Below are 16,196 nucleotides of genomic sequence, written 5' to 3'. Positions count from 1 at the left end.
AAAGATCCCAGTCTTACTGGCCTTAAGGCAGAGAACATTGGCAGCACACCATGCCTAAATAGCCGTCAGGAAGTTAGGGATGAGAGAGGAGAAAGAGGAGGAAGTGGAGGGAAGCTTGAAGGAGAGCTGTGTGCCATCTGCATAACACTGGAAGTGGTGAGAGACGGAGGAGATCAGGTGGCCATAGGGGCAGGTATATGTTTAAGAGCCACAGTGAGAGGATAGAGCCTTGATGGACGCTGCAGGTGGAGGGTGTGATAGGGGAGAAAAAAGGGCCCAATTGTACCTGGGAAGGTTGGTCGGAGAAGAATGGGTCAACCAGTCCAGTGGCAGGTCTGTGATGCCAAGGGTGTCACGCAGCCGATTTGTCAGGGTGGTAAATAGTCTCTACAACCTGTTTGAACTTTGTCCAGTCTGTCTAAAAGTGAAGGGGTGGCCTTATTTCCTTTATAAATCCCTTAGGCCAGAAGGTCAAGGCCAACTGAGAGTGTGCCAATTTGGAGCATTTTACAAACATACCAAAGACTGAAAGAAAATCATAAACAATTCCGGAAATCCCTGAAAACATGTTTTTTTTTCAAACCCATGGGATCTCCTTCTTCTAAACAAAGCCCAGAGAGGGTTCCGTCTGTAAACTGCATGCATTGCAAAAGTTTAAAAGTGTAAACCTGTCCAGGTATACCTGGTTTCTATTCACAGAGGCTTTGCTGAATCTGCAGTGTGATGTCTGATGTTATTGTCAGATATCCGCCAGATAAAGTTCTTGTTATAGATGAACATCAGCACTCGGCATTAAGAAGAGGATAGAATGTGCAGGGGCATAGTGTGTGGACACCAAACTTGTTAAGGGCATAGAGTGGGCCGTGATTGAGGTGCTGAGTGAGAGACACAGTGTAGGTATTTGTATTGTATATGTATTTATTTGAAGAACAGGGCTGTCAATTTCCAACAGAAATGACCTTCAATAACACATTTACAGATGGCAGATGCATTCCTGGAGGGGTGCCTGTACAACAGCATAAGATGAGAACAAGTGGTGAGCCAGTTTATGAGGGTATATAAAAGTGGGACACATGCCAGGGGCAAAACAAAAAATAAATAAATATTAAAATATGTGACTTAACCTAAGGGGGCAAGTGCCTCAAACTAAGGAGGAGTACAATATAAATATAATATGTATATCATTAAGCGGCGCTGGAGGTAGTGGTGGGTTTAGGTAGAGAAGACGGAGGAAGAAGAGGCATCTCTCACTTTAGCAAGTATGTGACGTTTAAGCTGAGCTGTGAAGAGACCCACAATTGGGAAGGCTTTGACTGTGATGGGCAGTAGGTTCCAGTGGAGCATTACAAGTACGAAGCAAGAGAGGAAGCGAGAGCAGGAACAAGGTGGGGGCACTGCACAGTGAGGTATGAGTGCACGGGAGAAACAGAGGGAACAAAATGGTGAGTAAACTGAGAGATAATAAAATAGGTACTGGGGAGGAAGATCATTGATAGCTTATAGAGTAGGAGATGGAATTTGAAAAGGGAGTGGTTGTGCATGAAGAACCAACCACATGTGTTGATGGGTAGAAGTGGGGGGATATCGGGGTAGCCTGTAGAGTGTCAGAGCTCTGAATTGCCAGGAGCTGGCAACTATTTAACTCCTGGTTTTACCCAAGGGGAGCCTGGCTAGCTTGAAACCAACAACTACCAGGGGCTACTTTGGACTCCTGTGGCAAGTGGTGCCATACAACTGTAGCTATGTGATATTAACTGTGTATGTTTGGGAATGTATAAAGGACAATAAATAAATCACGTAAGGGACTTTTAGAGCATATTGCAGAATAGCCAATGGACAAAAAGTTAGAGTTTGCATCTTGCGCAGTTAGATTTGCTGTGCGCTACGTATTATCTCCTGGTTCCCCACAGGTAGCTCCTGCCTAACTGATTATGCCTGATACCCAGGAGCTGCTTTTTGCTCCTTTTTCATTTCATTTTTATATACCGCCGGTAGCCCAAGGGCATCAGGGCGCTTTAAACGAACAGAGACACACATAGAACACAGAAAGAGGCCAGTCCAAAGCTGAACCCTGAAGATGTCCCTGATCCAACTTATCCCGGTTCATCATCTGAAGAGATATGTTTTCAAACCCTTCCTGAAAGCAAGAAGGTTTGTTTCAGACCTGAGTGTTTCCGGAACACTATTCCACAAGCTGGGCGCCTGAACCAAAAAGGAGCTGCCCGATTTCAGCTTGAACTTGGGAACGAATGGTGAACAAATCCCAATTTCGACCCCTGCCGTGGGTGGGTAGCAAAATTGAGGGCTTTGTCTAGTTGGAGTAGAGAGGATGGCCAAGCAGAAGGCTTAAGCAGTAGTCACATTATCTAAGCATGAGGATGAAGATTAGAGTTTTCGTAGAGTGGTGAATAAGAAATTGACACATTTTCCGAATGCTGAATAGGTTAATTTGAAAGGCATATGCAGTGGTAGTGATTAACTGTTGCAGTCTGAGGTTGTTATCAAAGAGGACTGCAAGGCTGCAAGCATATGGAGAGGGAGTAAGGAGGTCAGACCGGAAGGAGATACAAGAGCGCAGAGTAGGGATGGCATTGGAAATCAGGGGATACAGGAATTCTGTTTTTGAAGGGCTCAGCATGAGGCACGGGAAGGCCATCCAGTGACGAATTGTAGTGAGACAGTTGGTAATCTGTTCCGAGCTGGCTGGGGTGACGGAGGGAATGAAGTGTAAGATTTGAGTGTCATCAAAAAGTTGATAGTGAAAGCCAAAAGATGAGAAGTCTTCCTAGGGAAGAGGAATATATGGTGACAAGCAGAGGTCCAAGCACGGGTCCCTGAGGATGCTGAAAGCAAGAGAGGTGGGGGTCAGAGCTTTGAGAGTTGCAGGAGATTATAAAGGATCCGCGTGTGAGGTAGGAGGCAACCCAAGCGAGAGTAAATTTGCAAAACCCAAGGTCCTGGAGAGTGAGGAGGAAAGAGGAGTGGTCGACACTGTCAAAAGTGACAGAGAGGTCCACAATGATGAGTAGAGAAGAGAGTTTGGGGTGGGGAGCATCAGAAAGAAAGTTGGAGAAATGCATGAGTGTAGTTTTGGTGGATAGTTTTCTCTGGAAGCCAGATTGAAGTGGATTTCAAGGGCCGTTATCTCAAGGTACTTAGTGATCCTGTTGAATAAAGGACCTTTGATTAATGGGCAAGGAGGGAAACTGGGTGATAATATGCCAGCCGTTTGGGTCAGAAGAGGGTTCTTCAACAGGGATAGGATAGGTGCAGATTTTATGGAGTCAGGGAAGGTAAATGTAGACTGGATGTGGGAGTACTGAGTGCAATTGGCGGCTCAAAGTCAGCTAATGTTACAACAAAATGTTCTTTAGAAAGCCCACTTTTCCTCTAATTTACCCATTAAGTCCTGAAAGAGAACCAAACCACCTGTAGACATTTTTTTTTTAATCTTAGCATGATCATAGCAAGTTTAGCTCTGTGGCCACCAAAAACACTTCCATATTGTGAGGTATATGCTGCCTTATCCATACTTAATGAGGCAAAGTTACCCTAGTAAAAATAGTAGGCATTTCTAAAGCATTGTGTAAGCAAGCAAACTGCATAAAAAATGCCTTATTTAAGCAATTATTAAGCCCTAATCAGGCATGTATTGGACTCAAGAAATGTCAATTAGGCGAGCAAGCAGCGAGCAACCATTTTGAAAGTGATTTACTCAATGTTTAGGGAGCTAATGAACTACGCATCGCTGCTTAGAAACTGATATACACATTCCAATGGCTCAATCAGTACTCGAGTGATGTTAGTTAATCATGTTTCTTTGCCCAGGGTACTTTTAACATTGTTCAACAGATTTTTAGACTTGGTGTATGGCTTCTGTTTTGCAGCTTGTGCACAGCTCAAGCTGTTCTTGGCATGCAATACTTTAGAATTTTAGAGAGTGGGGACACTGTTTACTCTTTGTCTATGGTCCATTCGATATTGAAGATCTGTTCCAACATTGTATAGAAGGTTTATTTGGCTACGCACATGACGGATGCAGCAATATTTTTTGAGATAGCTCTTGTTAACAAGTTCTCACTTTATGTTTACTCACACAAACACAGACTCCTTTGTGACTGGCTATTACACTGTGATTTTTCTGTTGTCTCTCTACATAAATAGACATGGGATTTATTCATTCCCACCTTCAGGGAGTGTAATGTTGTCATGCACAGACTCCAGCACTGATCGTCACTTCATTAATGCACAGTCAACCAACACATAATTGCTGATTTGTAGAAATAACTTTTTATAAGATTTGCATCTGCACAACGGACATATGTTGACATTGGTATTGCGGTCACTTTAAGATTTGGACCTAAAGTGGATGTTGGTGCTGAAACCTCATGGTCTTTTAATTGAACAACTTCAAGATCTTTGTAAACAATCGTCTAATTAGAAATATATCTTTGTGCTTTAATATTAGTGGTATGTTTGTAATTGCCAGCACCCTGTGCTATTTTTACTTTTGATTTGTAATGTTTATTCTAGGTTTCTTTAGTAGTGATTTATCAATGATAGATGATTGTGACATGTATGAGTTGTGGGACAAATTATGCAGTCTTGAAATACACTTTGTGTGATATAAACTATGCTGTTTCTAAGTTGTCCGCATATCGCCTCATTGATTGACTTCAGAATAATTTGCTGTTTGGTTTTTCAGTAGCATATACTTTTCTCTCCCTCCAGAGAACCTTCCTGTTTTATAACAATAATGCTTGCCAGGGCGCTCATGAGCCCAACCAAGATGGCTGCTCGTACCTGTTACCAGAGCAGCAGAATGTATGCAGCTAGCGAGAAAGTCTTCTGAAGTGCCCAGGAGTGGAGGGTTGGGGCCACAGTAGCCACGGGGGCATCCTGGGGTGCCCTGACACCTCGATCGTGGAAGTGTGGCTAGCGGCCTGCTAGTTCTCTGCCCAGAGGAGCAGTGCTGGTCGGTGTGCACCGTGCCACTGAGGCAGCTTGGAGGGGGCTCTTCGTTGCGAATACGCCACGCTGATGATTGGCTCCGGAGTCGCCAGAGGGCCATTGAGCTGTGGGTGGTGACGGTGGCTCTTTGTTGGGTGAGCGGTGGCCTCTAGTTGCTCCTGGGACTCTGCAACCGGCCTGCTCATCCTGGGCTCTCATGCAGGGGTTGCGCTGGGAGCCTTTACGCTGCCTTGGTTCTCAAGCTCGGCCCTTTCCCCCTTGGGCCCCACCCCCGGTTGTGACCCTAGCAAGGATCACACTGCTCCTGCATTGCAGTGATGCCTCTGGAGGAGAGGTGGTCACTGTTAGGAAAGATAGCTTGTTACTGCGCCTTTCCTTCCATTTCTATGGACTCCCAAACTTTGTGCTTTTATTTGTGTATCTGACCTGCTCTTTTTACAGTGTAGTGAAGCCTTGAGCAAAAGTCAGTGTAGTGAAGCTTATCTGTTATAGGGAAACAGACATGTCCTTCAGTCTGTCCGTTCTGGGAAACACTGTTTCCCTTACTCTTGTTAATTTGTTACTACTTTTAGTAACGTATTACTACTTGTGGTAATTTTTATCATTGTACAATGCATCTTATAATGCAATACAATGGGGTACACATTCGGTTTTGCCCTAGACTAACACTCAGATGATTTTTGGTTACTCTAGGTGTGCTAAATGGACAAGCTGATGGCAGCAGTACTTTTTACCATTTTTTGGTTCATTTCATTTTAGCCTTACTGAGTTTACCACGTATGGCTGCTAACTGTGGCTAGTCGTCAAACATGGCCATGCCACATGTTCTTTTGCTTGTTCTTTGACCATCTCGTCTTTCAGCCTTCTTCCTGGCCTGTGAGGCCAGGAAAATCCTTATATGGACTTCCAGTGCCCGGGAAAGCAGAGGCTTTTGGCGGTCTACTGGAGGGCTATGTGTGCTTGCTTCCAGGAAGTGGGCTGGTACTGTCTGGTCCCAATCCACAAACTGGTGCCAGTGTGTCTGAGTGGTATGCATGAGTTTTGTCGCCAGTGGTCCTGATTGTACCACTGCTGGGGTGTGTGTGTGTGAGCCATATCTGTCATTAGCAAGTGGGACTTTCTGCTCTTACATGGCGTTTAGGATAAGTAGAGGATGCCTACACCCACTCTGCAGAGATCATGGAAGAAACTGAAAGTGCCAAGACTCCTGTCCAGCTGCAAGACCCGCGAAGAGACCGGAGACCCGTTGGAAGAAGGCCTGGCAAGCAACTTCTGCTGCTCTCTTGGGAGAGCCGTGTCTTGGAGGTGATCTTCAGGAGTCCTGCGATGGAGCTGCAACCCTTGGAGTGTAGGGAACATCCATTCTCGACATCAGCTCGGAGTACCACAAACAAGAGCCTTTCGGAAGTGTCCCTGGACCGCCCAGTGGCTGAACAACTCGGAGATTGGGCTACCGTGCTGCAGACGTCGCCGTTCCGAGTTGAGGCCTGGAACTTGGGGGGCTCATCAGCTTGTGCGTGGTCCTAACATCAAGTGGTCCCGAGATAGGTGGGAAAGTCTGACTGCAGCAAGTGAATCCCTTTGCATCGCCATGCATCGGTGGCCATTATCTGAAACTGCTTACCTGCGTCCTGTCTTGTCCTAAGAAGGGCCCTGCATTGAGTTCTGCTGCAATCTTCAACTGGGAGACCTTGCACCAGCATTAGACACTGACCAGAGAACTGCTTGACCCTGCAACTCCTGGGAATCAAGGGCTGAGGCTGATGGCTGGAAAAGCGACCGTGGACCCTCTTCAACTGACCTGCCAAGTCCTGTGAAGAATCGGAGTACGCAAGGTGAGTTGTAGCGATACTTACCTGAACCCTTAACTCCCTTTAAAAAGTTTTGGTAACTTTTAGAAGCTTTTGTATTACTGTCTTCACACAAACACACCGAAAGCTGGGAACTTGTTTGTTAGTCAGATTAACTTGTCCCCTAGCCATTGGAACTGTTCACTGGACCCCAGAGACCCTACCTTAATTTTTTCAAGCTTCACAAAAGTGTATGGAACTTTGCTGAACTTTTGGGCACAAGGCCCCATACATGGTAGGGATGGACCTCTGAAGCTAGGATTGAATCTCTGTGGACCTGTAGTTATTTGGTCATAAGTAAAGAAGTATTTGTCTACTCTGTTTGTCTAAGTGTGTTCCTTGACTGCTTCATTGTGTGTGCTCATTGTGGACGCCTTACAAGCTCACCATCTCTTGAGACTTAGCCGAGACCCCTCACCTTGCTACCTTGCACTGGTTTGGCTACAGCTCCCAGAATTGTCCCGGTCACAATATTACGTTGGCCTTCAATACATCTGTCCACCAGGCCAGAGTATAGAAAATCCGTCCTATTAATCACGTGGGCTGGGTGGAGGCTGCAGACCCGGGCAGCAGATGGTGAAAAGAACAACAGGGAGGCATGGGCCTCTGGCAGGTTGGTGTCTGGCTCTAGACCTCTGGATGCGGAAGCAAGACAGGAGCCAGCCTAACATATCCTTCTCTGTTGGCTCTGCTTGCAGGAAATCTAGACCCCTGTAGGTGCCGGAGAGGGGGTTGGAGCAGCAGGATGAAATTCCAGAGAGGACCCAGGTCGAGCTGGAGGACATTTAGAAGATGTTTGTACAGCTGAAGTAAGGTATCTCTACACTAGACACTAAACAGGACTCTCTCGCATATAAGGTGGATCACATGAAGGTGCGATTAGATAAGCATGTAACACGGATGGAGGCTGCAGAGCAGACAGTGTCCATTATGGAGGATGGCGGGGGGGAGTTCATTGTCCTCAGAGGTTGGATCCCTTACGAAGGTTTTAGAGAACATGTCCAACTATTAGGAAAGATTTCTCTTTTAGCCAACTTTCTCACCATATGCTAACAATACCAAACCTTTTGCTATTTTTTTTTAACCTGTCCTGACTTTGTACAGAGAAATGAAGCCATCAGCTTCACTTCCCTGGCCTTTTTGCTCATTTGTAATGGGAAACTGATCAGTCCTTCAGATTATCAGTACTGGGAAACTAATTTTTGCTTTTGTCTTTTAATTTTTACCTGTTTTGATAACTTTTCTAACCGTGCACTCTTCATTTTACAATGCAGTGCATGGGGTTACTTTTGTATCACCCTACTTTTTTAGACTGGGGTTTTTTGGTTACTTTTATATGCTCCTATGCAGTGGCTGGTGGCAATAAATACATTTAGACTTATTTTTCATTATGTTTAGTGTGTACATTCGTGTTTACTGTGTCTGGCTACTAAACGGGGCTTGTGTCCTAAAATGGCCGTACCACGAAATATTTTGCTGGTCCTTTGGCCATTTAGTTTCTTGGACTTCTTCCTGCCTTCTAACGTCAGGAAATCCCTAATATGGTCATGCATTTGCCCAGAAAAGCTGCTGTTTTTGCCGGCTAGTGCATGCCACTTGTGTGTGGACACAGGATGTGGGTGGGACTGTCTGGTCCCAGTCCATAGACTGTGGTGCCTGAAAGTCTAGTGTGCATGCATGAGGAAAACCACAGCTGGCTGAGTGAGCGGTACAGATCTTTGCTATTGGAGGGCTGAGTTTGATTACTCACCTGACTTTAGGATAAGGAGAGGAGTCCTGCAACCATTCCACTAGCTCAGCAATGAAGCCAAGTATCCTGTGTAGTGGTGCAGCCAACTGAAGACCCGTGCATGACTCCTGGCGACCTTTCCTGCAACTGTCCCTGTGAAGCCCTGCTGGACTACATGATCTGAGAAGGCCCTCATCAGTTTTTTTATCCTTGGACTGTTGGGTCCAACCAGTCTCAACGTCTTCTCATGTTCCTGCAACTTTGAGCTTTCGAAATCGGCCCCAGACCACCCGGTGGACCGACCAGCTCCAAGTAGGGCTACCACACAAGAAGCATCACTGTTCCACGTTTCATCTAGATCTTTGGTGGTTGCCCACTCGTTCTACAAGTCGCATCACGTCAATATTGCTTTCCCACAGAACACACACCTGCACTTCATTACAGAGGCTACATTTGCCTGGAGACGGGGCTGGGTCATCGTTATTTGTCTTCCTTCTCTACACATGCCAGAGGAGTCAGCATCCTCATACAGTGTCCGTTGGGGTTCAGGCACATTAAATCTGTCAGGAAACATGATGGTAAATCATTGATGGTGACTGGAATCATTCATGGGCATTTGCCCAGAAAAGCTGCTGTTTTTGCCAGCTAGTGCATGCCACTTGTGTGTGGACACAGGATGTGGGTGGAACTGGATGGGCCAAATGTGGATTCTCCAGAGTGTTTTGATTGGGTAGCTCAGCCGCTCTTAAGATTTGAAGGCAATATGATTACCTGGGGTGGGGACTTCAAATTGGTACTAGACAAGGGGCGGGATCGATTTATGGATATCCTACGACCCACGTCTAGACCAGCGAGGAGGATTGTGAAGCTCTGTGTACTTTATGGCCTTGTAGACACACGGAGGAATATGCACCCCCACAACACGAGAGTTCTCTTATTATTCATCTGTGCTTAGTACTACTTCCTGGATAGACTATATATTATTGTCTGAACAAGCTGCCAGATGGACGGCAAAATGGGATGTACAGGCACATACCTTACCTGACCACTCCCGCGTTAGTATCCAACTGTATCTCCCCAGCATACAAAGATTGGCCAATGGATGGAGGTTTAAGTGATGGGCCCTATCTGATTTGGTTTGTTGGTCCTCGGTGCACGAAGAAATTATGCATTTTTTTTAGACTTACACTGGCTCGGTCTCCTCACCATCAGTATTGTGGGATGCATTTAAGTGTTATATCGGGGAGGTTTGTATCTTTAGCGAGGCAGGGGTCCTAAAGGTTATGAGGGCTGATCTGAATAAACGTGAGGAAAAACCTAGGGATCTGGAAAGGGAATATAATCTGAAGAACAATTTGACTACATTGGCAACCATAAATGCCTCACTCCTACACTTTAGGGAGATTCCCATTTAGGGAATGTAACATTTTTGGTACCCAGTTTATATCAAACCAGTATGGGGAGGGGCAGAGACAGGGTTATATCAGGCTTAGAGACATAAAACCTTCATTCATCAAATGGTCGACTCTGAGGGGTGCCTGCACCCCTGACTCTGAAATTCTCTGCGTTTTTGTTAAATTTTACTACAGATTGTGCACATTGGTTCTTACCAAAACAGAACATCAAATCGATACATTTTAGGATCAAATAGGACTCTATTTGTTTTCTGCCGAGGAGAGGGAGGTTCTGAACACTCCTATATCTAGTCAGGGAATTTTTAAGGTGATTCAATCTGTGCCGGGAGGTAAATCTCCCGACCCAGGCAGCCTGCCTGCCGATTCGTTCCTATCCTAATCTCACATCTATTCGAGGTTTATAATCCCTCAGCAAAGGGCGGGATTCTTCCTGATACTATGAGGGAAGCTATAATTAGCCTAGTCTTAAAGCCGTCAAAAGATCCGGCTGACTGCTCGACGTGCAGACCAATCTCTGATAAATGCAGATAATAAAATCCTAGCAAAACCTTGCTACAAGGCTTGCTCCTTTAATGTCTGGGTGTTTGGTGGCCGATCAGTCCAACTTTATTCTGGTGAGGCCCACTTCATATAGGTTGAGGCGCATCTTTGGCCTAATCCGCATCGTGGACCCGGAGTTACCGGTGGTTGCGGCCCTCCTGGATGCTGAGAAGGCCTTTGATTCCGTAGAGTGTGCCTTTCTGTTTGGAGTACTGCATAGGATGGGCATGGGGTCCTTCTTTATATCCTTGATCTCTTTTGTATAATAAGCTGGTGGCGAGGCTGAGCATCAATGGGGTATTGTCTGATAGTTTCTCATAGGGTAGGGGTACAAAACATGGATGCCCCCTCTCCTAGTTATTATTTTCCCTCGCCATAGAACCCCTGGCAGCTCTAATTAGAGAGAGACGTATGCACCGTGGGATACAGCTGTATTCGCATAGACTGGTCATTTGTCTCTATGCAGATGACATGCATTTATTCCTTAAACAACCCCAAATGAACCTGAAGCCAGTCATGCAAGATATTCAAGAATGTAGTACCTACTCTGGCCCCAGAGTCAATGCATACAAATCAATGCTATTTCCCTTCACTGCAGGGACACTCGAATTAAAAGACTGGCTGGGATATCAGCGGCACACATCCCATATCAGATGACTGGGGGTAGAAGTTACCAGAGACCCTGATATACTGTTCCGGGAAAATGATGGGTAAGCAATGGGCAAGCTTAAGGACAGGGTCCTCAAGTGGAAACATCTCCCGTTTTCACTATTTGGGAGGATCTTTCTCATTAAATGTTGATACTCCCCAGGCTTCACTACCTATTTCCAGATATACCGCTTATCCTACCCCGGTCCTTTTCTTAAGTGCTGAGAGGCTTCCTCTCGGGTTTCATTTGGTCGGGCAGGAAAACTAGGGTTGGTTGGGACAAATAGCCTGCTCCATCAGGTGAGGCCTTGCTTTGCCAGATTTTGAGTGGTATTACCTGGCAGCTCAGGTCCAGTTTCTATTGCACCGGTACTCGCTGTTTCCGGACCACTCCCATGTGCAGATTGAGAGGGCCATGGAAGCCCTGGTGCTACTTAGATCCGTTGTTCTTAGGGGAACCCTGAGGAGGGCTAAGGAAACAAACGTGGTGGCAGCAACGTGCCCTGCTTGGTTTTCGTATTGTGACCAAACTTGATGCAGGACAGATGTAGACACCAATGCTTCCTATGGTTCACATCCCTGGGGCCGCTCTCACTAGTGAGAGGTTGTTCACACATTACATGCAGAAGTTGGGGCCGGCCACGCTCTCGGACACGTTCCCGGTTCAGCCACAAACCTTCCCAATACTGCATAATACCATTAAGATGGAGGGTGACGGGCGCTTGACTTCCTGGCTATAAGCTAAAATCACTGACAGGGCACTTGTTTGTGCAGGGGTCGCGCACCGGCTTTGAGATCGATCTTTGTGGCAGTCGCTCCCTGACGATATATGGCAGTTTTGTTGAGTGCAAACTAAATTTGTCTCCATCAACAGGCGCTCCCAGCTGATTCATTTTAAATGTTTGTATCAGATAAACTATACTCCCATGCAACTGCACAGATGGTATCCTAAGTCCCCATCCGCGTGTGAGCGTTGGGGCACTGCCCAGACTGATTTTCTACAGCTGGCCTGGAGCTGTGGGCCTGTCTTCGATTTTTGGCATAGTGTATCAGATTTTCTGTGAAATGGCCGGTGTGGAGGTGGGCTACACCGAAGGGATCTCTCCATATGCTAAGAAACAGCTGGAACTGTTCCTTCTCCTGGTCAAGAGAGGCGTTGACAGGGCTTGCGCGCGTGGACCTCCACCGCGGACACAGACCTAGTTGCGAGACGTGGCATTCTGCTGTGACATGGAGGAGACCTACTGGAGCATGACATCCCCCTCTTCGTGGCCCAAGGATTTCTGGGGTCCATTACAGAACTATCTACTGACGAAAGGCTCTCACCAGGACTCTTCCAAACGTGATCCGGGTTTGCCCCCTTGACATGTTCATGAATTCCTCGGTGCAATAATGCGACGAGGGCTGTTTGGTTGCTTGCTGTTTATTTGCACCTAATCGGACTGCACTTCCGGCTGTCAACCATGATTCTGGCTCTAAGTTTGTCAGTGCACTGTTTTTTTGGCAAGTATCGCCTAATACATGCTGTTTCTGTTACTTTGTAATCAATAAAAAGAAGTTGCCTGCCTAACGTGCTTGCTTGTTGTGCTTCAAAATGCAGTATTTACCATCTCACACATTCCATGGGCCCCACAAGTAGTTTTGACACAAGTCCCACCCTTTTCTATTTGAAGTGCACATGCGTATTGTAATGATCAGCATTAACGCTAATAATATGCTGGAACAAACAGAAACCACAGAAAGAAAAAAAACCTACTGCAACATTCAGACCGAATCCAGTGACACAGTGCCACCCCCTTCCCCAGAGAAAACTAAACAATATCATCGAAAAAGATCGGCGCCGTAAGACATTTGCTTTAACCAAAGCAGTTCAACCCTCGCAAAATACAATAATTAGTGTACAGTAATTAAGAAACTCCTATAATTGCCAAGCATAGAACAGCTGCAGGGCGGGACCGCTGAATTAAACTCTTACGATCACTGGTAGGAAGCAGACACCCAGTGCTGGGAGGACTCGGCTTTGAGACAGTGCTGGCTGCTGGCTGCTGATGTTGGCACTGGCTGCTTTGGTGGGACAGGTGTCAGTGTAGCTGTCTGAGAGGCAAAGGCCAATCTGGAGATCACTTACGATTTGCCCAGGGCCCCAGCGATGAATCCAGCCGCCGACTGCAGGCTTCTGTCGGCGCGAAGAGCCCGCAACACCAGGAGGCGCTGTAGAGGCGTCAGCTCGTCCAGCCCTTCAGGCCACCTTCCCTGCAATCCAAGACGGGGAGGGATGTTAGCCTGCATACTGCAGTGGCACATATGCGAAGTATAATACATGCTTTCTACCCCTCATTTTCACATTCTCCCCCAAAGAAATGGCTGTGCTGTGTAATGCTCTCCACACCACACTTTTCTCAGGTTCACCTCAAGCGATGTTCAGTGCGGTCTAGGGCAGTGGAATTCTGTTTGGGTGCCATTTTAGATGTGCCAAGAGTGCACTGAAGTGCATTTCTGTGCATATAGCGCTGTGTGTAATTTTCCATGCGAAGGTCATTTACGGAAATACGGGCGGGCTCGGATTCTTGTGCATTTGTACACCTCCACATGGAAATGCTCCCACCATGTGCATGCATGCTGGAAGGCGTTTACACAGATTGCGATGGAATCCGCCTCCTTTGAGCCTGGGTCTCCACGGCATCTCCGCCGGCAACGAAATTGCACGTAGGCAGAGGTTCGGTCGGATTTCTTACATGGAGTGGATTGGGGTATCAGAATCGTTCATTTCGATTCAGGCCCCCACAGTCCAGTCAGGAACCATGAGAACTGAATGGATCAGAAGGAGCAGGTGGTTCGCACGCTTTCTATGAACTCTGCTTTCAACATCTCCAGGAAAATGAGCCCCTGTGCGCCTCTCTGAATCCCGTGCACTCTGCTTGGCCAAAATGACAACCGCTCCCTGTGTGAGAACTTAGACCATGCCCGTTTAGGATGGCGCCAGTGCTGGGGACTGTGAGCACACCTACCTCTGCTTAATAGCACTCACCACATGTATTCCACACTACGGGTGGCGATGCTAAGTGCTTTTCCACTCATTCTACTTGGAGACTCGGAGTAAGGAATGTAAAAAGGGAACAGCTCTACAATGCTTCCCATAGTGATAGCGACTCACGGTAATCATAGTCCATCAACCCATTTCCGTATAATACAACCGGTCGATGTCCGATAAAGGATTCTAACTCGGTCCTTGCTTGCTTTTGTGGCAAGCAAGGACCCCCAAAATCTACCCCTACCAATTCCTTTAACAGGATTTAGGCCATGTTTGCAATCACATTTTTATCGTGTGCTTTTGGTTTGTATTGGTTCATATCCATGGCAGACAATAATGCAGTGAACAAAGTATATAATACATACGTATTGCAAATGTATGTGGCGCTCATATGCTATACTAAATTACTATGAACAGAATAGAAAGATGAATGTACGAGTTTAGTCTGGGAAACGAACCTCAAAGACTTGCTTTTAACGTTGATTCTATCCGCTTCTCATTCTTACTGTTTGGATTACACACGTGTATGTGTTCACCCTTTAGCATTAGAGAGGAATGTCTGTTACGTTCCTGTCCTCTGGACAGTCTGGCAATAGAGAATGGGCATCATTCAGCAAGGCCTGATGGTCTATCCTCTACCACAGGGGTTTGCAATCTTTGGTTCGCCTGATGTTCCAATCAGCCCTAGTGGGCATAGTCAATGGTGAGGGATCATGGGAGGTGTAGTCTAAAACATCTGGAGAGCCACAGGTTCCAGAGATCTGCTATATCAGCTATGGCATGGAGTGATGACACAGGGTTCACTTATGCAAGAAATCTACCAGCATCAACGTCTTCAATGGCAAAATCAGGAAGATCTACGAAAACATCAATGCCAACCACATTACACAGACCGCCCCCACCCATGCCGTGAAGCAAACCAACGCTATAATCCACCGTCAGATCTCTAGCAATTGAGGCCATAACCAACACCCTATCATCCTGCAAAGCGATCTCCTACTACAGGGGCATCCTGAGAGCCTCCATCATTAAGACACTATCCACAGAAGCACTCCATGCATTCCTGGCTATCCTCAATGCACCCCTCAATCAAGGAACATTTCCCACTTCCCTCAAAATAAAATAGTCCTGAAAAAACCACCACTGGACACTGATGACCTCAATAACTATACCCAAATCACCCATCTTTATTTCCTAGGTAACATCTTCAAAAGATCTGTATTGACTCGGCTCCAAGCACACATTGACACCAAGCAGCAGAGAGACTGCCATCACCCAAGTGGTAGAAGATGCTCTCCATATCCTCGATGGTCTACATAAACACAGTGGATCACCAAGCCCTCAATGGCATATTACACAAACACATGGGAATTGGTGAGGCTGTCATCGTAAGGGCTCATGGTCCCTGTCCCCATCGCTAGTGCATACCGTGCTGCCTCTGGGACACCAGTCATCGATCGGGACTACATTTACCAGCAGCTCCTGGAGCACGCAGAACTCTGGGCCATCATGTGAGACGTGGAATGTGCCATCACAGCGGGAGGACTGTAGCCTTTTAAGAAGGCTGTGGTAAGCATTGTGCATCGCTTCTCAACTGTTGTTTTGTGCGGTTGCTTGGTGTTTGTTGGCTACTTACCATTACGGACCTCAGACTGTTTCCTGGATTTGTTTTTGGCCCCTGTTTGCCGTGGCTGTGGCTTTCTCTGATTGACCTTTTTATGAAACTTTGGCTCCTAAACTGGACTGTTACTGGAGTACCCTTGGATTGTTTGCTTCTTGGATTTTGACGCTTGTTTTTGGATAATGGATTGATACGGATTTGCCATTGGATTTCTCTGTAACTGTGAGTACCTGCCCTGGATTTGTTCTGGACTATTACTTTCCTGATTAAAGCTAGCTCTGTGTTCCCCTAGTTACATCTTTGTGCCATTGGCTGAGGCCCTCTGCGGTTCTTTCCTACCTTTTGGTGGGAGTCAGCTGTTATCCTTTACCCCTACTCTGACTGAACACCC

General features: G+C 46.5%; 1 protein-coding gene across 1 annotated transcript in view; it reads right to left on the bottom strand.

The window, feature by feature from the left end:
* LOC138452855 (uncharacterized) overlaps window positions 1-16,196 on the bottom strand; it is a 1,928,742-nt gene that overhangs the window by 213,533 nt on the left and 1,699,013 nt on the right. Inside the window, exon 95 of the mRNA XM_069605205.1 lies at window positions 13,282-13,406. Coding sequence (XP_069461306.1) covers window positions 13,282-13,406 — 125 coding nt within the window. The remainder of the gene's footprint in view (window positions 1-13,281; window positions 13,407-16,196) is intronic.

The sequence above is a fragment of the Ambystoma mexicanum genome, chromosome 4p (assembly GCF_040938575.1).
Source record: "Ambystoma mexicanum isolate Mex_15411 chromosome 4p, UKY_AmexF1_1, whole genome shotgun sequence".
In the NCBI taxonomy this organism is placed as follows: Eukaryota; Metazoa; Chordata; class Amphibia; order Caudata; family Ambystomatidae; genus Ambystoma; species Ambystoma mexicanum.
This window is presented reverse-complemented; position numbering and strand designations above follow the sequence as displayed.